A 25,879-nucleotide genomic window follows, 5' to 3' on the forward strand; every position below is an offset into this window, starting at 1 on the left:
TACTTTGTACTGGACATTTACTCTATCCAATTGTTCTTCTACAGTTTCTGTTAAATAAACATACTGCATATCTCAATGATCAATACAACAAAAAGCAACAGGAGGACTACAAAACAGTTAATTCAAAAGCAAATCTACCGTTATTCCCAAGACAAATAAAATAGAATAAAGATACCAAGATGGATAATAAATTCACATGTGATGAAACCTGTCGATGACAAATATTGAAATTATTTTAGATGGTCATGATAACAAATGAATCCTTTAAAACAAATCAGACTTTGATTATATTAGATAGCTACTATGGAAAATTTTAGCACATTTTTACTGTAAACACTCACGTGGACAAAAGCCAAATGTAACGCACTGCTTTTCCCCTGGTTTAAGACTTCCATTAAAGTTAAAGATTCTGAAAGTGCCTTCTTCAAGGGCTGAGTTTTCTTGACTATTTAAATCCAACATCCACTTTACCTCCTTGTTGCAAGTGTTCTTTATCTCAACTTTCTACAAAATTTTAAAAATACCATGTTTCTAAACAAACAAAAGTGTGTGCCACTTCATGATGATCAAAGTGAAAAATAAGTGAGGAGATATTTATAATAATCCTGATGTACATTACCTTTACAAATGGATCTGCTGCAATAGTACCCAAATCATTGTAACCTGGTAGAAGAGAGAATTCTACTTTGGTAGTTGAGACTTCAAGTAATGGACTTAGTGCTGAAAGATAAAAGTTAATTGTATCAATTAATCACTCATTTTGCTGCAAAAGAAGAAAAATCAATTTAGCATTTTAATGAATGCAAAGTGAAGATGTAAAAAGTGAATATATTAAAATGAATATTTATTCATTTATCAGTGTCATAAGTAGGCTTACATTAACATTTCAATGAAGTTACTCAATGCAATGAAAATCCCCTTATTGCCACACTCCAGCGTCTGTTCAGGTATACCCAGAGAAAATTTAGCATGGCCAATGCATCTAACCAGCACATCTTTTGGACTGTGGGAGGAGGAGCACCTGGAGAAAACCCACACAGACACAGGGAGAATGTGCAGACTCCGCACAGGCAGTGACCCAAGCTGGGAATCGATCCCAGGTCCCTGGCACTATGAGGCAACAGTGATAACCAATGTGCCATCCGCATATATACATACCTATATAAAGAGAAAAAGCAAAATAAATAACTTATTAAATCGATTAAATATATACAAAGTAGGAATGACGAAAATTCCAGATTTGATTCTCAGTATATGAATAGTTTCAAGCTGAAATACAGCTAATTGGCATACATAACAAAATAGCACAAATTTTCAGACTATCTAACTTTTTCACCTGGAATCGGCCAAAGTGTAGAATGGCAGTGTTGGAGAAACACGTTGAAGTTCAAGCCTACTTTTTCTATTAATCATTTAATTTTACTTTGAACAAATATACCTTTTACATACATATTTACAATTATTGTATAGCTTGTCACATGGTGTTTATACACTTTGAAACTGATAGAATGTTACTACATTGGTGTAGGAGGGTAGTCAATGCATTGTGCACAGGAAGTATTGAACTATTTGGTGCTCAGGATAAATTGCCGAAGAGGAAGTCCAGAATAGGCTTTGGTCAGAAAACCCTCCCTTGAACCAGCCTAAGAAGGATCCTTCCATTTTGCAATGAATCCAAGCCCCTCTGCATAGCTATTCTGATTAGATAACAGAAAACCATTCTCAAATACGTGACTTTATAGCAAGCAACAGAAAGCAGTTGAAGCCATCGTTCACGTTGCTCTTTCCCTTCAGGTATTGCACAAGGCACTACTAAATATCTTGTCAAGGGTCATTAGTGGATTGAAATTTGAAACAACTCCAAATTGAAGACTGAACACACAATCAATAGGAGGCCACTCATGCTTGAGTAAATCACTTTTGCCTTTTTCTTTACATAAAATTTTGATGTTGTGTTTTCAAGATACCCACTGGAAAGTCATCCAGTACTCTTATTGGCAGCCGATTTGTAAACATTGCAATCCCAAGTGAAAGAGCATTTATAGGACAGCTCACTGTTAAACCTTATGTTTTTTTGGCATTGACATGAGGATAAGTACTGGTGTTATCATGCAAATAGTTCTTTATGTTCTTTCTGGGGGCTTAAAGTTTGACTCACTGGAGAATGTGGATTCTCACAATGAGACTGCGAAAGGACAGAAACATCCTGCAAACAAACTGAGACACCAAAAAAAGAGACTGGTCATGTATACTCACAAGACTTTATTTGATGTTTTGAAATTGTCTTGACTCTCTAAGCCTTTTACTTTGGTATCACAAGAGAAGTTAATTAGTGCTGTGGGAAGGTTTAAACTAATTAGCAGAGGGAAGGGAAACAGAATATAATGCCTTAGAGAGGAGAAAAAGATGTCTGGGAGAGACAAATAGCATTAAAATAAAGATCAGCCCAGAAACAGGGGGAATCAGACAGGAGAGGAATACAAATCAGGTTAAGGGGTGGTTGAGTTGCATGTGTATAAATCCCAGAGCATGCCAAATAAGATTGGCATGTTACAGTAGTAAGTTATCATGTGGAGTTGTACAATAACTGTAACAGACACCTAGCTCAAACAAGGGCAAGAATGGAAGGCTAACATTGTTGAACACTACTTGAAGCATAGATGGTCACAAAAGCACAAAATGTACTCTGGGTAGGGGACTTCAATGTCCCTCAATAGGAGTGGCTCAGTAGTCCCTTTATTGGCCAAGCTGACTGCATTCTGAAGAACATATCAACCAGATAGCATTTGTGACAGGTGGTGTGAGAATCAGCATGAGGGAAAAACCTGAAATCCCAGACCAATGGATCAGAAAGCTTTGCCATCTGGCCACATGCTGTTATGAATAGTAGTGGGCAATTAAGCACTCAACAGGAAAAGGAGGCACCATGATTATCCCGATCCTCAATGGTGATGCAGCTTGTGAGAACAAAAGACAAGGCTGAAGTGTTTGCAATCATATTCAGCCAGAAGCATTACATCCACTGTTCACATCTGAAGCTAGTCTTTTCATTAATCCAGGTTTATTCACAAATCCATAGTACATAGGTACAGACTCCCCTGCTCCTCCCCAACACACAGTGCTAACTGGTTTTTGTACATTTGGAATAATTTCCTAATCTTTCTCCAATCGATGGCAGCTGCTGTCAATTACAAACTAAATACAATACCCCATGTAGCATAATTATAACATTAACAAGAAATGCTGAGTAGATAATCATTCTCAGCCTTCCCATGAGGTTACTGTCATTATAAATATTAGACTTCAGCCAATCTAATTCACTTCACATGATATCAAATCCAGACGAGTTTCCAGGATCTTGCTAAGACAATGGGCTTGACAACATCCAGTGCAGTGCTGAAACTTGGGTTTCAGAACTACACATCTAGTTAAACTATTTCAATGCAACTACGACATCGCATTTGTCCAACAAAGTGGAAAATCTCCCAGCCATGTCCTGATGACAAAAAGCAGGACAGATCCAATCTGGCTGATTGTTGCCCATTAGGCTACTCTCAACCATAAGCAGAGTGATGGAAGTTGTTGACAACAGTGCCATCAAGTTGCACATACTCAGCAATAACATGCTTGCTCAGTTTGGGTTCCACCGGGGCGACAACCCCAAAACATTTGACTACTTTTTTGGTTCTTCATTGATAAAACATTCAAAAGAATATTGTAAACGTTTCAAAATAATATTCAAGTTTTCTACATTCATCATGTTGCACTCTGAAGAGCTTAAATACAGACAAAGAAATGTTAGCAGGCATTTCAAAATGGTCATTTCAAATGCTGCAGGGTATTCAAGATGTCTACAAACATCAGGTTGCACTCAGAGCTGCTTCCATACAATTGTGATAATCCTTATTGTAGATATTCATTATGAGTCATTCAGCCCAAAAGGGTTAAATACAGTTCCGCTCCCCTCAGTTGACCATGGCTGAAAGTTATAAGATAGTGACCTTCTTTCATTGTGCCTCTGTAGCGGCTGCCTCAAGCTTTCCTGCATTCTTCAGTACATAGGCCTAAGCTTTGGAATGTGTCACTCTGCAACACTCAATTAGGGACAATTCCTTGTTCTGAAAGACCAACAAGTTTTGGGCAGATCGAAGAGCGCCTTTCACTGAGTTGATGATTCTCCAGCAACATGTTTGCCTCTGTGCATCCCTGGCAACAGTCCATAGGCATGATGTGGATGTGCCGACGTTGGACTGGGGTAAACACAGTAAAAAGTCTGACAACACCAGGTTTTAGTCCAACCGATTTATTTGATAGTAAACTCACAAGCTTTCGAGAGGACTCCCTCTTCGTCCCCTCGAAAGCTTGTGAGTTTACTATCAAATAAATCGGTTGGACTAAAACCTGGTGTTGTCAGACTTTTAACAGTCCATAGGGACAGAATCCTGCATCATGGAGCTGCTCAGGATGAACCTTGACAAAAACCACCCAATCTTCCTCCTTAAAACACAAGTTTATTCCAGAGGTGAAGTCAGATTGACTGTCCTTGACATCAAGGCAGCTTTTTAACTGAGGATGGCATCAAAGAGTTGGCTGGAATCATAACAATACAAAGGAAGATGGTTGTGATTGTTGAAGCTCAACTATGTCAGTCCCGGATTATCACTGCAGGAGTTCCTCAGGGCTCAGTGTCCTCGGTCCAACCGTCATCTGCTTCTTTACCAATGACTCTCTTTATAGGAACATTGGCTAATAATAGCACAGCATTCAATTCCATTTGCTTAGATACTTAATTAGCTCATTGCAATAAACAGCAAGACCTGAATAGCATTCAGGCTTGTGCTGGTTAAGTGGCAAGAGAGATTAGACCCATGCAAGTACCAGGAAATGACAAGTTCCAACAAGATAATCCCACATCTCTCATGACATCCAAAAGTTTTATCATCAGTGAGTCCTCTACCATCAGTATGCTGGGGTTACTACTGGCCAGATATTTAACCAGATCAGCCCCTTGTGGAAAAGAAACCTAAAGAGCTGGTTAGGGGACAGGAATTCCGAAGCAAATTATTTTCTACCTGGTTCCCAAACATTGTGCATCATCTACAAAGACACATAAATCAGGAGTGTGATGGAATGATCACTGCAGCCTAAACAACACTCAAGCTCAATACCATCCAGGACAAAGCAGTTTGCTTGATTGACATCCCATCCATTCACTCCCTCCACAACTGTATACCATGGTGACTGCAGTGTGACTACACTGTACAGCATCTACAAAATGTATTGTAGCAGCTTTCCAAGGCTTCTTCAATGGTCCTTCTGAAATCCATTACCTTTACTACCTTGAAGCACATGAGCAACAGGCACATGGAAGCACCACCTCTTTCAAGTCGCACACCATTCTCAAGCAGAAATATACCACCATTCCTTCACTGTAACTGAATTAAAATCCTAACAGTGTTGTGGATGTTTCTTGGCAACATGGACAATAATAGATATAAAAGGCTGTTCTCCATAACATTCTCAAGGGCAACTGAGAATAGGCAACAAATGTTAGTGATACCCACATCCCTGAATTTCTTTTTCTTTGGTACTAGATCCAAAACCTAGGACCTCAACCACCAATAAGGAAAGCAGCAGCAGCAGCACATATCTTAGAACACTTTCAGCTGCAAGCTCCTCTCAAAGTCACAGGCCATCCTGACTTGAGCCTATACCCTTGTTCTTTCATCAATGTCTGGTCAAATTCCTAGAACTTCCAGTCCAACTGCTTATGAAAGCACCTCAAGGGTTGAGGAAAAAGGTCCAGCACCACCTTCTCAATGGCCATCAAGGATGGGAAATAAATAGAGCCACAGTGAGAGTTTCTGCACAAGACTTCTCAACATTGACTTAACAAGATGTAGATAATTTGATCAAAGGAATGCATGGTAGCCAATGATTGTAGTAATATTATAATGTATTTTAATTATAGGGATCAATGTAATATACTCTGTGTAAAAGACATAAGATACACATGCAAGAAAATATTTGACTGTAAACTATCTGTGCTTTGTATGCTCTGTCTGAGGCCAGAACTCTCCATTCACCTGACGAAGGGACTAACCCCGAAAGCTAGTGAGTTTACTATCAAATAAATAGGTTGGACTTAAACCTAGTATTGTCAGACTTTTTACTGTGTTTACCCCAGTCCAATGCCAGCATATCCACATTATAACTGCAAGAGAAGAACAGTGGATTGATTATCAGGAGGAAGCTAAAATTGTTTTGTTACAATTGATTAGAGTGTTGTTTCAAATGGATTTTTGTCATTCATTATAGCCTCTGGCAGTAAGAACAAGGGAACTAGGTGACCAAATTAGAAGAACAGTTGTTTTGCTATCATGCAGAGTTTTAAGGATCCATCCTTTAAAAAGGTTGATATGGAGCAGTCAATTGCAAGGATTGTTTCCATATTTAGTATGGTGGAAACAGTATATGAGCCAGCAGTAGACAAATTCAAAACACAGGGGAGTTGTGAAGTTCTTCCCGTGGATTGGAGGGAAACTGATGCAATCATGATATTGAAAAAAAAAGTAAATTAGGCCCTGGTAATTATAGGCCCCTGAGTTTGACTACAGTTTTAGGAAAGTTGTTAGGGAGCATTTTATTTCTTAATTAGGCTTCACATTGGACTGGATCAGGCAGACATGAAGGCGTAATGGATTTTTTTCACCCTTCTTTTTGTATGCAAATACATGAACTCATTTTGACATGACAAATCCTATCTCTATGTGGCAATCCAGGATAATTTTCCACCACAGTCCTTGAAAGCCGATGAAGGACATTGTAATACAGTACAAGTTTCAAATACCATGCAACGTCATCTGGAGAAACTCATAGTTGAAATTTATTTTAAAAGTAATGCCATTTTTTTCTATCAAACTTACCAGTAGCTTGTACTCTGTGAGATGGAGTAGCAGGGGACAGTGTCTCAGATGAATCTACAGACATTTCATCATAAAGATCTGATGGTATGGAACTTGGTGAAGGAGATGGTGATGTCCCACCATTCATAATGACTGGCAGATTAAAATCATAGGACGCCACCTAAGAAAAAAAAAATTAATAATTAGATATTTCTTAAAATGTTCTAGAAAAATCAGAATGGCATTTCAGGGAGGTGACACTGTGGCACAGTGGTTATCACTGCTGCCTCACACTGCTGGAGACCCAAGGTCGATTCCCAGCTTGGGTCCTGTCTGTGTGGAGTCTGCACGTTCTCCCCATGTCTGCAGGGTTTCCTCCGAGTGCTCTGGTTTCTGCCCACAGTCCAAAAGATGTGCTGGTTAGCTGCACTGGCCATGCTAAATTCTCCCTCAATGTAACCGAACAAGCACCTGAGCGTGGTGACTAGGAGATTTTCATACTAACTTCGTTACAGTTAACTAAGCCTACTTCTGACAAAAATAAATAAACTTCAAACAAGCAGCAAAAGGTACCCAGACTGTACCAGATACCGCAACAGTTTTGCCAAAGTGAAGTTACACTGAAATATTTGGCAAAACACTAAAGTAAAATTTCCTATTTACCAGCACAATCAAATTTGTGATGAAACCAGAATCAAAGAGGCCTGAAGGTACTAGGGGGTTGTGCAAAAGACAAGAAAAAAAATCTCTTCAGAGTGATGCTGATAGGAATGGGATACTTTCCCCTCTGTACTCTCCTGTCATTGAGTATTAGTCACTGCTGTGTTCAATTAATTCATTACTATAGCCAAGTAAGGTACACCTGTATGACTTCAGTTGATGTTGAACTTAAACAAAAATAAACCACATTTGAAGAATTACAGGAGAAGCAAAAATGGGCCAATAGCTTTAATGGGTGACACAGCAGTCAGCACTGCTGCCACACAGGTGCCAGGGACGCACGTTCGAATCCTGGCTTGGATCACTGTCTGTGTGGAGTCTGCACGTTTTCCCCATGTCTGCATAGATTTCCTCCGGGCGCTCCAGTTTCCTCCTACAGTCCAAAAGATGTGTGGATTAAATGCATTGGCCATGCTAAATTCTTCCTCAGTATACCCGAACAGGTGCCGGAATGTAAGGACTAAAGGATGTTCACAGTAACTTTATTAGTGTTAATGTAAGCCTACTTGTGACTAATAAATAAACTTAAACTTAATTGACTGTTGGTTTCTATCCCAGCAGAATTCCGGCCAACTGGGGGACTATGTGCAAAATTTCCACAAAAAAATCAAACCAACAAATCCATTTCTAAGTAGCTGCTGAAATACGCAGTAAAAAAAACTAAAAATTGCAGTATCAAGTTTTAGTTAAGCTTTTGGTTATTCACGCCTATGATACATTGTCTTTAAAAAGGCAAAACATATCAATGTTTTGGGAATCCTTTGTGCAGCTTACCAAGAATATTTGGTAACATTGAAACAGGTAAAAGTTAGACCCATTTTAATCCATAACTAGTAAAATACATTTTTTAATATTATTTGGTATAACAATCTCTGATCGAAATATCCAACTTGTGTGGCTATGAGCCATCCAGCTGGACACCATGGAGTCTCACTGGACACATCATGGCACAGAAATCTGATGGTGCCACACAAAGCCTCCAATATGCTGGTCAGAAGGTGTAGGAATTACAAGATAGAAGGGTGTGCTCATCATGCCAATATAAGTAAGAAAATGGAAACCAGCACTCGGTCTTTTGTTTATGCTGGCAATAGCCAGTTACTACTCCCAAGGATGGCAGTACTACTCCCCTGTTCTTCCTTGAAAAATTCCAATGGAAATTACTATGCGCAGTTAAGAAGATAGATGGGGCCTCAGTTCAACATTTCTGCTAAAAGATGTCTACAAAAATGCAGCATGTCCTCGGTATAACAGTGAAGTGCGAATCTAGGTTTTCTCTTTTAATTTCTGAGTTGGGGTTTGGACTTCAGCCATCTAACTTAGAATGAAGAGTTTTACCACTGATGCAAGCGTTGAACATCTGTATCAGAAATGAATGGAAGGTATTTATTATGTTATCATTAATCGTCTTTTAAAGCCTTTGAAATTTTGGTCTGTGACATTGGTGTATCGTTAAGATTTTTTTTTTAAATCATGTTCTCTGCAGTCTCAGCGTTGCTGAGTTGTCTATAGAAGCCCTTAAATTGCTCCTTCAGTGGCTTAAGTGGGCTTTGTTTTTGGTTGCAGTCCAAACCCCAATTCAGAAATTAAAAGACAAAGCCTAGATTAGCACTTCACTGTTATACCGACAACATGCTGTACTTCTGTAGACATCTTCTTTCAGAAGTGTTGAACTGAGGCCCCATCTATCTTCTTAACTGCACACAGTAGTTTCCAGTGGAATTTTTCAAGGAAGAACAGGGGAGTAGGTACTGCCAACCTTATGTATAAGTGAGCAATAACTGGGTACTGTCAGCATACAAACAAAAGACCGCGTGCTGGTTTCCATTTTCTTACTTATATTGGCATGATGAGCACACACTTCCATCTTGTAATTCCTACACATTCTGACCAGCATATTGGAGGCTTTGTGCGGCACCATTAGATTTCTGTGCCATGATGTGTTCAGTGAGACCAGAGTCTCGCCTTGGTGTTCAGGGAAGCTGTTCTGACTTCAAACTGTCTCCAGAGGGCTGCTAGCAGTTACAAGGTTAAGCAGTCAGGATTTTCAATTCTCCAATCAAAGGACTCAATTCCAGTACTACGTGAGCATTAGTCTTTGCTGTGTTCAATCTGTGGAAGGGTTTTGTGTATGGGACTTTTTTATTGGAACATCTTAGATATATTTGTTAATGATTATACATTATTGTGGTTGTTTTGTTTTTGTTTGTAATTCATAAAAGTTAATTGCTAATTTTCTTCCCTTACATGTTAACTCTATTCTTAAATAAACTTTGTTCGATAAAAGCTTCTAGTGGATCATTTGAATCATATCTGAAGCAATACATATCATGCATATCCTAGCTAAATTCAAGATGCAAAACTTACGATCCAGGTGGGTTCCATAAAACACGTTGGAGTTTTTGACCTGAACCATAACAGGTCAGCAAAGTGGTTCAACAGCTTCTGAGTCTATATGGTCAGAGTGCAATTGGTGTAGAAGCTATCTGAATGATTCTGCAATGCAAGATTCAGGGAGTGAACAGAAGGATAAAACCAGGACCATTATGAAGGGAAGCCCTGCATAAGTTCCCAGATCAGGGTTAAGAACTGAGCAGAACCAGTGAGCCATGAGATGACCCTGACTTCTAGGGGTGCATGGCACTGATGTAACCCTCCTTCCTCATCTGATGATGACTGCTACAGCTCCTCTTCCTCCTCTATATACAGGAATCTTTGAATTGCAATATTGCTTAATATGCAACAGACCACGATAGTGTGTGACACTTTACTGGAAATATATTGCAGGGAGTCCATATTTGAACCTGTGCATCAAAAGATCATTTGTTGATTCTAGAAATATCCTGACGGTTTTAATTGTAACCGTGCTGCTTTAGAGTGGTAGGGTTGTACAGAAGTGTTAACCACCTTGGTCTGTGGGCAGTATTCCTTGCATCCATCAGCCATCCTGCCATATTAATTCCCAAGTCAAAAACTGATGGATACTGGGTTGTTAGAAGAACTAAAGAACCATGTTAGCTCCCGAGGTATCTTTCACAGCCCTGCATGATACTAACTGTTCCTGTCACTGTTTGAATTCATCAGTTATACATTGATGGTCTAGTATCCTTTTCTGTTGATGAACGTTGCTAATTCTTGACCTAATTGGGCGATCAGAACACAAGAAATAGGAGCAACAGTAGACCTCATAGCCTGCAAGCCTGCTCCACAATGGCTGATGGCCACCTGTATAGGTTAAACATGTCCTGCACACAATGCAAGCCAGCAATTGTAGCAAATGACAAGCTCCATAGCGTTGGCTGCTAAAATCAGTAGGAAAGGTGATGTTCAGGTTGGCTCAGGAAAATAGGTAACTGGCTACCTCATTTTTAAGATTGTAAGGGCTCCCTGTTAACTAAAAGGATCCAGTCACATAAGAATGCAGGTCTGTGGTAAATTTGAGGGTCACTGACAAGGCACCACCCACTCCCTAGTCCAGCAAGTAACAAGGCCAGTTGTAGGATGGCTTGGTGAGGCAGAGAGTACAGATTGCAGAACCCTGTCAGCAGAAGTACAGCCCCTTCCTGCAGTAGTCCTTAGTTAGATCCAGGAAGCTTAGTCTTCACCTATAGACCCACAATGCTAGATATGGCTTCCTGTGTGCAGCCCCTTCCTCTTGCTGTGGATCTTGCTGACAGCTGTGAGTGTGGGCAGAACATCGGCGAGTTTGAACGAAAGTTCAGTGGGCTTGAGTGTGACATCATCGATGTGTAACTATGACCTTAAATCAGAACTCCATTTTACCTGGGGTGGGGATCTGACCAACACTCACAAACAGACCAAGTGTATGGCCCAGAACAAACATATCTTCAGTCTGTAACCCCTTCTGCTCCTAGCATGTAGAGAGTCTTCAAAGCAGTCAGTAAAGAAAAATTCATTCAGTGTATCAATTCATTCATGAAATGGAAGCTTTAACTCAAAAGTGAAATTGTAACAGAATACATCAGTCTTTATCATTTAATGCAATTAAAATACAGTAGTTCTAGATGATTGAAGAATTCTCCTACTTCGTCAGTGGTATAAAGCTCTCAAGCGGCACAATTAACTTCGGAGAAATTGTAAAACCTCACAGCCGTCAGTGTCAAATTACTGGGGATAATTCGCATCCATGTTCGCCATGAGGGAAGACGATGACACAAGATCTCCCGACAATTAGAAAACCACGCCTCCCAAATTTTTGTGCAGTGTACTGGGTTATCTGGGGAGAAACATCGGCTGTGCAGCTGGAGAGCTCCAGGCACATTTTCTCATCTCAGCCAGCGCTCTGCACAGAATGTAAAATTCCGCCCATCATACAGGCGAACTTCAGCCACCCACAAACAAATAATTTTAGTGATCCAGCATGCAGTGACTAAAATTAGCTCTTTCAAATATAGCAAGGTACACCAATAGCAGATTTCTACTGATCTTTCAGAAAGCCAGCACACTTCTGCGTGACATGTTGGAGTCAATCTCTCTCCATAAGGCTTGATCGTTGTCCCCGTACAATGATGGGTGGAAGCCAAGCTGACTGATGTCTGACCCTATACTTAACCTCAGTTGTGCTCTTCTGCAGCACTTTGAATAGTCCACTGTCTGCCATCTACTGTCTGCAATAGGCTGGCAGGAAATCCGAAGGTTGTCCCTGACCTTCTTTCATTGCCTTGTGATGCAACTCTGGCTCCACCACTGTAAAGAATTCGGAGGTATTTTACAAATCGCTCGCTCTCAGTTAATGGATGGATGTTGCACGAGGCCCCTCTCCCCAATGCTATCTAAATTCACTGTAGTTCTCTACTTTCCCCAGTGATAGAGCTACCTCAATAGCCTTACCTCAGTCAAATTGGGTTCTGCTAATTATGTTTTTTGGACTATCAAATTGTTAATTCCACAGACCAGTCTATCTCGCAACATGTCATTCAGGGATGTCCTGAATTCACGGTACTCTGCTAATTTTTGCAACCTGGTCTGACATTCAGTGACAGACTCCCCAGGGGTTTGCCCTGCCATGTTAAAGCAGTGTCACTGGAATATTATCGATGTTTTTGGGTCATAATAGCCTTTGACCAAGTCCAACAATTCATTAAAGGTTTGGGAGTTGGGCATTCCAGTAGATCAGATTTCTTATTATACTGAAGGTCAGGACCCTGCATGCCACCAACAAGATAACATTTTGCTTCTTATTCCCATGAATATTGTTGGCCAGTAAAGAAACACATGTACTCTGCATATTCGGCTCATTCTTCTGTGCTTGCATCATAGGCTTCAAGTTCACCAAAAATGCCTCTCAACAGCAAAGATGGTCCAGAAGAAAGAAAAACTCGCTTTATTCCTCGTCGCCAATGTAATCATCTTACTGAGGCCAGTCTTGCACCACCAATCACCTTTTATTTACGGTGAGTACTGAATATATTCAGTGGCTACAGAATGCTGATTGGTCCCAAGTCTATAGACTGCCAACCTGAGTGGAGTCAGCTGGTTTTAAACCCCCCACCCTATACTGCTCCTTCCCTATTGCATGAGCCTTCACTCACCTGATAGGAAAGCGCATACAAGGCCCACGCTAAGATCTATTGACAATACCCCATTGCCATCATAACAACACTGATGACTAAAAAGGGCATCAAGAATCTGAGGTTTCTTTTGGTAGAATTGCAATTTCCGTCATGGTGTTTTTGAAATATCCAATTACAAATGTTTTCAACCCTTTTGCTACTTGTAAAGTTGTATGAACCACTGCTGCCCTCGAGTGGCTTCAATAGATGTAGGCACATAAATTAGGAAATACGAGCCCTGATTTTAAATCATGCAGATTGTGGAGAAGCGTTCCAGTGACATTTCCTGCCCAAACCTTGCGGGAATTGCTAGTTGGCCAGTGATTAGAAGAGGATGTTAACCAAGTGCTGTCTGTAACAGGGGATCCAGGATGATGGTTCCCAGCAGTAGTGAGGGAAAGAGTCCAGAGGTGATCACAGTTAAGGGAGTTAAAGAGAAGTCTGAGAGTCTCAATCTTCCATGTGAGCTTTGGGGAAACACAACTGTTCCTCCCAGTTCAAGGAAACAAAAAGAAGCATGAATGATACTTCCAGGACATGGAGGCACGGGGGGAGCGGGTGGGGGCGAGATAAAGCTGGGTGATGGAAAACAGTAATTGAAATTGTTGGCCTTTTTCCTTTGTTACATGTGCAGGTTAGAAACGAGACATCCATTTTTGGCATACGCAGCACAGTAGCACAATGGTTAACAGTGCTGCCTCACAACACCAGGGACCTGAGCTCGATTCCAGTCTTGAGTGACTGCCTGTGTAGATTTTGCACATTCTCCCAGTGCCTGTGTGAGTTTCCTCCAATTCTCTGGTTTCCTCCCACAGTCCAAAGATGTGCAGGTAACGTGGATTGGACATGCTAAATTGCCCGTTAATGTCCCAATATACGTAGGTTAGGTGAATTACCAATGGGAAATGAACAGGGTTACAGGGGTGGGGCAGTGGGCCTGGGTAAGATGCTCTTTCGGAGGAGACTCGATGCAGACTCGATGGGATGAATGGCCTCCTTCTAAACTGTAGCGATTCTATGGGATTCAGACATGCTAACAGGCATATGATTCATAATCACTGATGTCTCCATCCTGCTCCCCAGTGTTTTCCACCCTAGCCTTTGAAGAACATAAAAAGAGGAATGAGAACAGACCCTTCAGATTCGTAGCTCCCACAGACTATGTCTCCTATACTCTAATTGGACCCTATCCTGTCCATTTAATGAGTTCTGATGAAAAACTGTTAACCTGAAAAGTAAGCTTTGTTTCTCTCATCACAGACGCAACCTGACCTGTGAGGTATCTTCAGCCTTTTCTGTTTTATTTTTCAAATTTAATATAGCTGTGGCCATTTTATGGACATAACCCAGTTGCAGCAATATCCAATTTAGCAGAACAGAGGCCCACAGCCAATTTGCATGGGAGTTCCAGGTCTTTTTTAAATAGGTGTCATGTTTCAGCATACACTGAACTTTCAGTCAATGCTTCAAAATTTTGAACAAGAAATGAACATGAACAATTAAAATGACCACTGAAAATGCTGCGACCAACACCACAACCCGCCCCCCCCCCCCAACCCCCACCGCCCCCAGTATGTGCGAGGGAGGCATAAAACAGGAGCCTTTCTGATTTTCTGCCTCACGTCCCATCTTACCAACTTGGCTCATCAAATGTCAAGTAGGACAAGGTCGTAAGATTGCACCCTATGTCTTTGGAAGAGGTAAAACATAAATATTAAGTTTAATTCATTCGATACTTACATTGGTAGGAGAGAATAATAATTCACACTTTATACTCGCTTTCCCTGCTACAGTCACAATGTACAATTGAGGATTCAACAAATCCTGGCTTGCATCTGCAGGTAAAAATGAAAATTAAAATTAGAGCCCTTCACAGGTTTGCTTAGTAAACTAAAATGGAAATAAACCATACACCCTGACTTTCATCCACATATGAAAAATCTGAGAAGTCAAACAATGATAATGTCCCAATATTTGCAGTAAATCCTGGAAGGAGCTGGGGAATGTGGTAATAGGCGAGCAATGCTGAAATTCCAACAGAGAAGTTTTGTTGAATGTAATGCCAAGACCCCATCAGCATTTTAATACTGTGTTTTGTGCCTGGCAGTCACACAAATTGATTGTTAGTTTGGCTACCAGACAGGAAAGGCAATGGTGGATAGTAACAGCTGAGAGCCTTTGGGGCCAGGCTGCTGCAACTGGAAAAGATATGGGGTTGATAGGTGAAGTAAGCTGGAGATCAGGAAAGCCTGGAGGGGAATCCAGAGCAATTGTGAGCCATAAGGATGGGAAGGTGGAGCTGGGGACAGACGCAGTTTTGGATGGAAGAAGCATTCCATCAGCTGGGTGGGAAACAGGTACAAAGGGAGGGATCACAGGGCAGCATGTAAGGATCAGAACAGCAATGATGAGGTTGGTGGAACAGGAAAGATTGTGGGACAGAAGTAGAGTGGTCAGATCAGCAGTTAGCAAGGGGGGGTAAGGGGAAGGGAGTTTCATGTTGGAGGTGCATCTGGACAAAGTCTGGAAGGGGAGAGGAGAGATTGGGAGAGAATGCAGGTCAGAAAGTTTAAGATCGTAGGTTTGGAGTAGTGGGGTCACAGCAGTGCAGAGAGACGCGATCAGCAGAAGGTTTGCCTGCAGGATCAGAGGATGGATTCCTGCACTTCTCAACTCAACTTCTGTGAAAAAAACAATTACCTGCTCCATCTGGCTGCTTCCATCCCCTATTTTGCTGCTAGGTATTGTGGTCAGCCATCATAAAATTTAAATCCGGCTCCCAAATGCACTGTGGCGACCTGATTTAATGATTACAATCAGTGGCTCATTCCTCAAGAGCACAATGGAGAGATGGCACACAGCCTGTCAACATTATGGTGGAGTCATGCTTCACAATTTTTAACCACTTCTCCCTTCTCCCCGTCACTCTCACACTCCAAAGACTACAGCCAGAATTTACTGCTCCAGGCCTCAGTGCCTTGGCAAGGACAGGAAGCGAGAGTGTTGTCTGCTGCACAGACCAGTGGGAAATCGCATGATGCTGGGCTTATTAATTGTGCAGCTGGGAGCAAGAAATTATGCACTCCACTGTCAAATCCAGGCACCTAATTTGAAAGGTATCCAGACAGTTAAAGTTAATTTGTCACCAGTAAGCTTATATTAATGGACAGGTGCAGCTGTTTATTATGCTCTTAACTATATCCGGAACATGGAACACAACCCAAAGAGCACCAGCACCCAGATTCAGGTGATGCTTCATGGAAGTACTGCTGAATGTCGTGACCACCTGCAGCAGGTGGTCAGGAAGGCTAATGGGATGCTGGCCTTCATAGCGAGGGGGATTGAATATAAAAGTAGGGAGGTCTTGCTGTGGCTGTATAGGGCATTGGTGAGGCCGCAGCTGGAGTACTGTGTGCAGTTTTGGGCGCCGTACTTACGCAAGGATATTTTGGCCTTGGAGGGAGTGCAGAGGAGGTTTACTAGGCTGATACCAGAGTTGAGGGGGTTGAGCTATGAGGAGAGGCTGAATAAACTAGGCTTGTACTCGTTAGAGTTTAGAAGAATGAGGGGAGATCTCATTGAGACGTATAAGATGATGAATGGGATGGATAGGATAGAGGTGGAGAGACTCTTCCCACTCAGAAAGGACAGTAGGACTAGGGGGCACAGCCTCAAGATAAAGGGGAGGCGGTTTAGAACGGAGTTGAGGAGGAACTTCTTCACTCAAAGGGTGGTGAATCTCTGGAATTCTCTGCCCGTTGAAGTGGTGGAGGCTGCCTCGCTAAATATTTTTAAGACGCGGGTTGATGGGTTTTTGATGAGAGAGGGGATTAAGGGTTATGGGGAGAGGGCGGGAATGTGGAACTGCGCCACGACAGATCAGCCATGATCTTATTGAATGGCGGGGCAGGCTCGAAGGGCTAGATGGCCTACTCCTGCTCCTATTTCTTATGTGCTTATGTTCTTAAGGAAGGAAGGAGACCTGCCCAACTCACCAACTCGTCATATGAAGCAATTGCCAGGTTAGTGGGTGCCAGCTGTATTCACCAGAGGATAGCCCTACATGCAGGCAATGACTTCATTCTCTGCTGCCCATATTGACCTCACAGAATGAGAACTGAGATCCGAGCCTCAGTGGAGAGGACACAATCTGTGCTGCCCATACATAAAAGGGCTGATGTCCATGTAGTTTGCAGATAGAAATGCGACTGTTGGTCTTTTACAGTACCACACAGAGCTCCCATATTGCGCTAGGAGTAGTGTAGTGAGCACCAGCATTCGCTGCTCGTTCCATGTCACTGTCAGCTGTATCCTTCTATCTGCATGAACTCACCACTCTGGAAGGTGTTGTCTGGTGGACAAGTTGCAGGGCATCTTTCACATGGAAGCCAAAGTATCGTTGGTGAAAACAGGCATCAAGTGAATGTTATCAGCATCCCAATTGCTCTCAAACCATTATCACTTCCTTGCAGGACAATATGCACAAAAAGTGCGAGAGAAAAGTTGGCTGCCAAGCTGGCAGGGTGGATTCAGGATCATTTACGTACAGACAGTAAAGTCAGAATCTGGCTGCCATCCATTAAGGAACCATGTTTACTGTCTGGACATAGAAACCAAAGGGTTATGGTCGTTGCCATGTTGGAGGCAGCCCATGCCATCACTCACTCACTCTCTCATTCAATTATAGGTACCCGCAGGAGCGGGATGAGGCCTGACCCTGAAATGGAATCCAGCAGCAGCTCCAACCCACAGAGGACTGAGGATGGTGAGGACAACAAATACATTGCACCTGTAAAGAGGCCGCCACTACCTCACCAGCCAAACACACACACCTCAGTGGGGGCTAGACTGAGTTCAGGCAGAATCTCACACTCAGGTGGTGACCTCATTGACTTGCGTCCACAGCAAGAGGAGGCAGAGACAGCCAAGGCCACCAATACATGGAGGACTTTTGGGGAAGAGGCTTCAGCGAAGTCTGAGTGAGATGGTGAATCTCAGGAAGTGGGCCTAGACAAGACGCTGGAGATGCAGAAAGAGGTCAGTCAACATTGGATAGAGGAGGAGGAGGCCCTCAACCTGATGGCAAATGAGGAGGAGGAATTTGCCCTCCTCTGGCTGATGGAAGTGTAACCGACATGTATGTGTAAGAGAATGCAGGTCAGAAAGTTTAAGATCATAGGTTTGGAGTAGCGGGGCCACAGCAGTGCAGAGAGATGCAATCAGCAGAAGATTTGCCTGCAGGACAAAGGGATGGATTCCTGCACTTCTCAACTCAACAATACAACAGATTACCCAGTTTCTATCAAAGACATGTATAGACCTGCACTCCATAACCATGAGCGAGCTTTTGCAGTGGCCATGAGAGAGGGAGGGATAGGCAACACAACTTCCTCCAGGTGCCCCTTCCCTTCAAGGAGTCCAGGTAGGGCCCTTAGGCACCCCAAGTGAGGAGAAGCATCAGACAGTTGTACTCAGAACCTCCATTCAAGATTCGTTGACGGTGCCCAACAGCACCAATTCCCCTTTGTCTGGGATCCTATCAGTTCTGGCCTCTGGGATCACAGAGTGCACCTGCCCCAGAGAAGGATATCCAAACTAAACTAGGACCCTCCCGACTCCAAAGGACATCTGTCTAAGTCATCAAAGGAAAGATGGCATAGTGATAAAGAGGCTGCCTCCATGGTTGGAGGAGGATCTAGATACAGTTGCAGGAAATTTCATAGAAACATAAAATCCTGATGGGACTGGGCAAGCCAGGCGAGGGAAGAATGTTCCCGCTGCTGGGGAGGTCCAGAACTAGGGGATTCAGTCAAGGAATAAAGGGTAAGCCATTCAGGATTGAGATGAGGAAGAACTTCTTCACTCAGAGAGTTGTGAACCTGTAGAATTCTCTACCACAGAAAGCTGTTGGGGCCAGTTCATTAGATATGCTCAAGAGGGAACTGGACATGGCCCTTGCAGCCAAAGGGATCAGGGTGTATGGAGAGAAAGCAGGAGTGGGATACTGAAAGTGCATGATCAGCCATGATCATATTGAATGGTGGTACAGGCTCAAAGGGCCAAATGGCCTACTCCTGCACCTTTTTTCTATGTTTCTATGAAATGTAAAATAAAGTAGTTCTGATCTCACTATGGTGGCACAAATGCATTCATATGGTAACTTGTCTTTTAAAAAAACTCTAACACTTTTTTTTCAATTTTTTTTCAAGTTTTTAACTCAGAGGGTGGTGGGTGAGTGGAATCGGCTGCCATCAGTGGTGGTGGAGGCAAATTTGATAACGTCTTTCAAGACACTTCTGGATGAGTACATGGAACTTAATAGAATTGAGGGTTATAGGTAAACCTATAAGTAGGTATACCTATAAGTAGGTATGGATAACATCGGCACAACTTGTGGGCCGAAGGGCCTGTTTGTGCTGTAGTTTTTCTATGTTCTATGTTCTACTTCTCCTACCTTAAATTTCAATTCCCCATTGGGACAAAATACAACAAAAGTAATGTCTTAACTAAACAAAAGTCTGTCATGAACCCTGTCGTTGAGTTGCGACCTATGCAATACCACTGGTGAATCTTGTAACAGTGGATCTTGAATCATAGGTGAAGAGGTAGATTGAGAAACTGTATATGAACGTTTCTCTTCCCCTCCCACAGCAGAAGCAATTGGCAAACCTGGAAACACAGAAACCACTTCCTGGTGAATGTCCACAGAAGCATTACCTTCTGCCATATATCAGTAACAGTTGCTGACCCAGAAACTTTCCTCTGAACTCTGAAAGTATCATCTGTCACTCTCTTCAATTTCTCTTTCAGCGTTTGAACAGTTCCCTCAGCCAAACCATTTGAAGCTGAATGAATTGATGCTGTACACACATGGCAATATTTCATTCTTTTGCATTGATTCCTGAGATCCCTCCTTTGTAAATGTAGTGCCGATGTTTGAAACAAGCAAATTTGGCAAGTCTGGGTTGTGAAAATTTGATGTAGATTCTCTACTGTCACAGTAGCTGTAATCTTATGCGTGAAATATACTTCGCACCATTTTGAATATGCACCCACAATGACAACTTGTTACCCCAGGTGTCCATCCAAGTGTATGCAATTTGCGCACACCACAGTCATCGGACTTGTGATTCATAAAAGATCCCACAAAGTCCACATGCAATCTAGACCAGGGCTGGCCAGGTCACTCCCAAGGGTGCAGTGGTGCTGATGGCATCATTTTCTGGTTGATCTGATAAGTGGACTCTGTTCTCCAAGTCCAGATACATATTAGGCCACCAAACAGATGACCCAGCTGGACTCTTTATTCGAGATGTACTTGGATGAACCTCATGAATTTCATCCATGACTTGCGAATGACAGGGGGTGGAATGGCCACCATTGACCCCTACAGCATACAACCATCATTCACACTTAACTCACCTCTGTTCCTCACATAAGGTTTCAACCCAGCATCTTCTACAATAGTTGGCCATCCTTGCATCAGAAATTTTTTAACTTGCAACAGAATAGGATCTTCGTCCATCCGTTGCTTAATCTGGTCTTGTTGCTGTGAATGGGAATTCCCACTGACGTCACCCCACGCCAGCAGGAAACCCACAGGTGGGAGTGCACCGCGGGCAGGAACAGCTGGAGAATTTCAACCATGATGCCAGTAGATAAAAAATGTACATTACCTTGCATTGCCACTTCTCTGAAGGTTCTACCCGTCTTCCATTGAACCCAGAGGAAAATCCGCTGAAACTCCAGGCTCTCTCAACTGTTTTAAATGAATGTCATTGATTTTTTAAAAATGAATAACTCCACATTCAAGAGCTTTGTTAAATATACCTGCAGAAGCTTCAAACTTCAGCGCAAAATCTCTGTACTTGGAGAGATCGAATTCAAGCTTGATTTGTGATTCAGTTAGATTCAGTAAAGTGAATGGTTTCATGCTAGTGGAGCCACAGCAAACACCGTGGAACACAAAATATTTCTGCAGATAAAGAAAAGTTACATTAAAATAATGTGAATTAAGTGTGATCAATCATTTTAAAAATTGAAACACTCTACTAAACACAAGTTTTTGAGAGTACTGTATCACAGTTTTCTTAAACTTTATGGAATGTAGTAGCATTTTCGTATAAAAATGATAACTGAAAAGTAATACACAAATTCATGGAAATAAAAATTGGATTAAATTCTTGTCCTGCATCAAGGAGGAAGCTCAGGTCATGGGTCAGTTCTTTTTAGTGGCAAAATAAGATTTCCTCTTATTTTGTTTGCCATATTTGTCTTTCATTAAACCTTCAAATGTTTAGTACCATGCCACTTTGAAGCATTTTGGCAAATACTTTGATAAAAGCAAAATACTGTGGGTGCTGGAATCTGAAACTGCTCTGATGAAGGATCATCCTGTCTCAAAACGCTGGCCCTATTCTCTCTCCATGGATGTTGTCAAACCTGCTGAGATTCCCCAGCATTTTCTGTTTCGTTGGCAAATATTTTTATATTAACTTATGGGAAAGGTGGCCTGATGAGACTTTTTTTTAAGAAGGGTGATAGAAACTTCTACTAACCCAAGAGACTAAGACTACATTTATATACCTACTTATGTTCTGAAAAATTACTACAGTGTTTAGTCCAAACAGTCAATCAACCATTCATTCCACTGGTCCATGGGTGAAACCATGTTCAGGGAAGGACATGACTAGCCCATTGCACTTGGGGTGTGCTGATGCTTGCGATTGTGGATTTCCCTCGGTAGAGTAAGCGATTGGTTTGCCAATGAGCTTAAACCAAGGCCTTACCTGATGCAATTTTTCAAAGCCGTCTTGGCCTTTTGGCTAAAATGAAGTATTAGATCAAGCCAAGGATGGGGTGTAATGCCTTGTCCTGTCAGCTTGAATCTTGTTTGATCAAGCCCAAGATGACATGTACATTCTTGTCTTGTCAGCTTGGATCTGGTTTTTCTCTTGTGGGAGGACCATGATTGGACTTAATTGGCTTTATTGATCAGGAATAAAGTACTGAAAGGTACAAAAAAGAGCTCTGCAAATAGCCAAGTTTGCACATATAAATTCCTCTTGTAGCATTTAAAATTTAATTAATTAGAGAGCAAAGTGATGCAACAACTCCAAATAAGATTAAGAAATTGTGGAATGCCATTGGGAAGACTTCTGAACAATTACGGTAGATGGAGGTCAACACGATTTGAAGTGCACTGAGACTGATTTCAATTAAGTATAATGTGGATCTTATTAAGAAAAACTCCCCCAAAAATGGAAGGAAATTATTGTCCCCCTTACCCAAGGGTTGCTGAAGCCACAGCACAAGCAGAACATTTGAGAACATACAATGAGGAAATTGAACCACAAACAAAGGGAGAGATCCAAGTCAGAGATCAAGAGACTAGGAGAGAAACAGCTTCAGGAAGAAAAGGATGTAGGTCGAAAAATATTCCTCATTCCAGCATATACGACAGTTGCACCAGTCAGCAGCTTCTGTTGATGACCCTGTTGAAGTCTGCAGGATTGGAAAACAGCCACAGGAAGAAGCATTTAGTGGTTATGAGGTGTAGCTTTGGTACCCCAGGGCTGATTCAAAGGTCTGGATTTTAAGGCTAAAACCTGCAAGGTTCAAATCAGAAAGATGTTGGGTACCCCCACTCCAGGAAGGGTGAAGAGGCTGCCTATGGCCTCACAGTTAATTCCCCACATCTGTTCACATTGGTGTTTTAGCCCTCATTGTGAGACCATGCATGTCTGCATCCTAATGTTAGGTTGGGGTACACAAACTCTGAACTGAGGGATATCAATTTTCAATTTCAGCCCAAACAATTATAAAGTTAATGAAGGGGCTGCGCTGCCTTCAGGATTGTCAGGATGCTCAAACAATCTTCAGGTTGAGGCCCCATTTGAATGCAACTGGCAAGATCGAAACCGGCTCAATGGGAAGGTGAGAGGCTTACTTCTGTTTAGAGTCAGCTATCTGGTCAGGCTTAGCAGTGAATCAAACATGATGACTCACTTGTGCGCTGATGAGGCTCTGCTGTATTTTTATGGAACTGGGAGGGAAAGTCTTCCTGGGCAGTTTTAGTAAAGGTGATGGCAGGCAGGACAAAAGTGCCAGTAAATTATGGTACAAAGTATACATTATTTCCTTAAACATCTCCATTGGAATATTGCCATACATTGATGATTACTGTGGCACAAATGTCCAGAAAATCCCAGGCAACTGTTTGTAATCAAGCCAAAAAGCTTGGCATCATCAACAAATTACATAGCAGTGGCACTATACGCAAAAAATTGGAACTGGAAATCCAGAGTCCTAGCTCCAAATTCTAGCCACATGGTGTAGACCCAATGTGGGCTTTTGGCAGTACATCCTCCTGCCTCTTCAAGGCAATCGACAATAGGAGGGGGCAGAGCAGCAGTGGTGACTCACTGAGGGTAGTTTTTAACTACCTCCTCCCATTTCTTGTTTAAGCATGGACAGCTGGAGGAGGAAAATGAATGGGATGGGGTGAACTTGATTGATTGACCCTTGAAAGCAGATGGTCTACCTGTTTAGGTGGAAGAGGTGATTTGTGTCAGGGTTCTGTGCCATTATGCAGCTCCTTCTGCAATTCTCAAGTTAAAAAGAACATTCACCATATACAGCCTGCCCATTTGTACTGGGGGGGGAACTGCCTAGCTAGCCACTTGCAGGGGTAAAGGAAAAGAGTGAGGTAGTGGGATTGATTGGATTGCTGCAAAGAGAGCTAGCATAGACTCAATTGGCCATATAGCCTTCTTCTGTGCCATAATTTTCACTGAGTTGGGAAGAATTTATAAAAATGACGGCTGGACTTAGATGTAGATGTCTTGCCCCCATTTCCAACAGACATTTTTTTTGCCGGTACGGGAAAGGGAGAGGCAGAAATCCTACAGAAGGGAAATATAAATTCAGCAGGAACAATTAAGTGTTGAGTTGAGACAGACTCCATTATGGCTGTTCCAAGTGCATTATAGAAGTCACGAATAGGTGGATAGATACAATTCCTAAAGAGCAGATACATATGTTTAAGATTTAAAATCTTCTGTTCTTTAAACATGAAAAACAACCAGCTAAAACTGCGAGTAACAGTTAAAAACACCATGTGCTGAATTGCTTTGATTGATGTCATGTGAAGTAGCTTAAAATAAAACATCCCCTGTTCTAATGTTTCATAGAAATCATAGAAACCCTGAAGTACAGAAAGAGGCCAATTGGCCCATCAAGTCTGCACCAACCACAATCCCACCCAGGCCCTAATCCCATATCCCTACATATTTTACCCACTAATCCTCTAACCTACACATCTCAGGACACTAAGGGGCAATTTTAGCATAGCCAATCAACCTAACCCGCACATCTTTGGACTGTGGGAAAAAAACCGGAGCTCCCGGAGGAAACCCACGCAGACACAACGAGAATGTGCAAACTCCACACACACAGCGACCCAAACTGGGAATTGAACCCAGGACCCTGGAGCTGTGAAGCAGCAGTGCTAACCACTGCGCTACCGTTTCAATAGTGATATTTGTTGACATTTCCCAAGTGTTATCATTATGAATTCTTGGCTGGGTTTCAAAAGGATACTAATGTCTTAGCAGCAGATATGGAGTTCACAGTTTGATTTCCAGTTTATAGAAACTATTAAATAATTAACTGTCTTTGGTGTGGTTATATAATAGAAGTGTATTTGCTTTTATAACAGAATAACTATGCAAGTATTTTAAAAGCTTTTGTATTGGTTTCATGAATGGGTATTCTTTTCAATATCAAGTGCGTCTGGGTGAGAGCAATATTAGATTGTTCAATGTTTATGTATTTTCATCATCACATGGTTCTTGACAACGGCCCATGGTGAGTAATGGGTAAGTGGCTCTGGAAGTGATGGAGGTACAGAATATGGGGAGCATGAATTGGCATACAAGTGGCATGGGGTACGAGGCCTAACATCTTCCAAAATAACATGGTTGAAGAAGAGACAATGGCCTAATGGTATTATAACTAGACTATTAATCCAGAAACACAGCTAATGTTCAGGGGACCCTGAACACACATAGGCACATAGTAGAATTTGAATTCAGTTTAAAAATCTGGAATTAAGAATCTACTGATGACCATGAAACCATTGTTGATTGTCTAAAAAACTCATCAGGTTCACTAGTGCCCTTTAGGGAAGGAAACCTGCCATCATGATCTGGTCTGGCCTACATGTGACTCCAGAGCCACAACAATGTGATTGTCTCTCAAATACTCTCCATGGGCAACGACAGATGGGCAATAAATGTTGGCCAGTCAGAGACGCCCATGTCCCATGAACAAATTTTAAAAAGTTCCAGAAAACCAAGGTTAACTATCCCACCTCAGCACGCATCACCTCCATGGCTACTTACGATCAGCTCCCAGGGACTATATTCTGCCACATTTCCCTGAAGTAGAAATTGGCTCTAATGAGACACTTTTAACAAAAGCGGGACTGTCAAGTCAGGAAATTATCCAACTTGAGCTACCCACCTCAGTGGTGAAAGTCTGATCCCATAACTATGAATCAATTGAAAAGTTTTGATAAAAATGGTGAAAGTTGCACCATGCATACTCCATCCACCTTTTGTGCCAGGCACTGAGTGGCCTCATCAGTGATTCTTAAGGAGACTATCAGAGGCCATTCAA

At 42.0% G+C, this 25,879-nt stretch overlaps 1 protein-coding gene across 1 annotated transcript in view; it reads right to left on the reverse strand.

Moving 5' to 3' along the window:
- Nucleotides 1-25,879, reverse strand: part of LOC145353303 (cilia- and flagella-associated protein 47-like) — a 495,401-nt gene that overhangs the window by 399,813 nt on the left and 69,709 nt on the right. Inside the window, exons 21-25 of the mRNA XM_080203935.1 lie at nt 21,029-21,173; nt 14,939-15,033; nt 6,927-7,086; nt 620-720; nt 342-504 (exon numbers count right to left, since the gene is read on the reverse strand). Coding sequence (XP_080060061.1) covers nt 342-504; nt 620-720; nt 6,927-7,086; nt 14,939-15,033; nt 21,029-21,173 — 664 coding nt within the window. The remainder of the gene's footprint in view (nt 1-341; nt 505-619; nt 721-6,926; nt 7,087-14,938; nt 15,034-21,028; nt 21,174-25,879) is intronic.

This window comes from Carcharhinus amblyrhynchos, chromosome 15, assembly GCF_965287045.1.
Source record: "Carcharhinus amblyrhynchos chromosome 15, sCarAmb.v2.hapA, whole genome shotgun sequence".
NCBI classification, from domain to species: domain Eukaryota; kingdom Metazoa; phylum Chordata; class Chondrichthyes; order Carcharhiniformes; family Carcharhinidae; genus Carcharhinus; species Carcharhinus amblyrhynchos.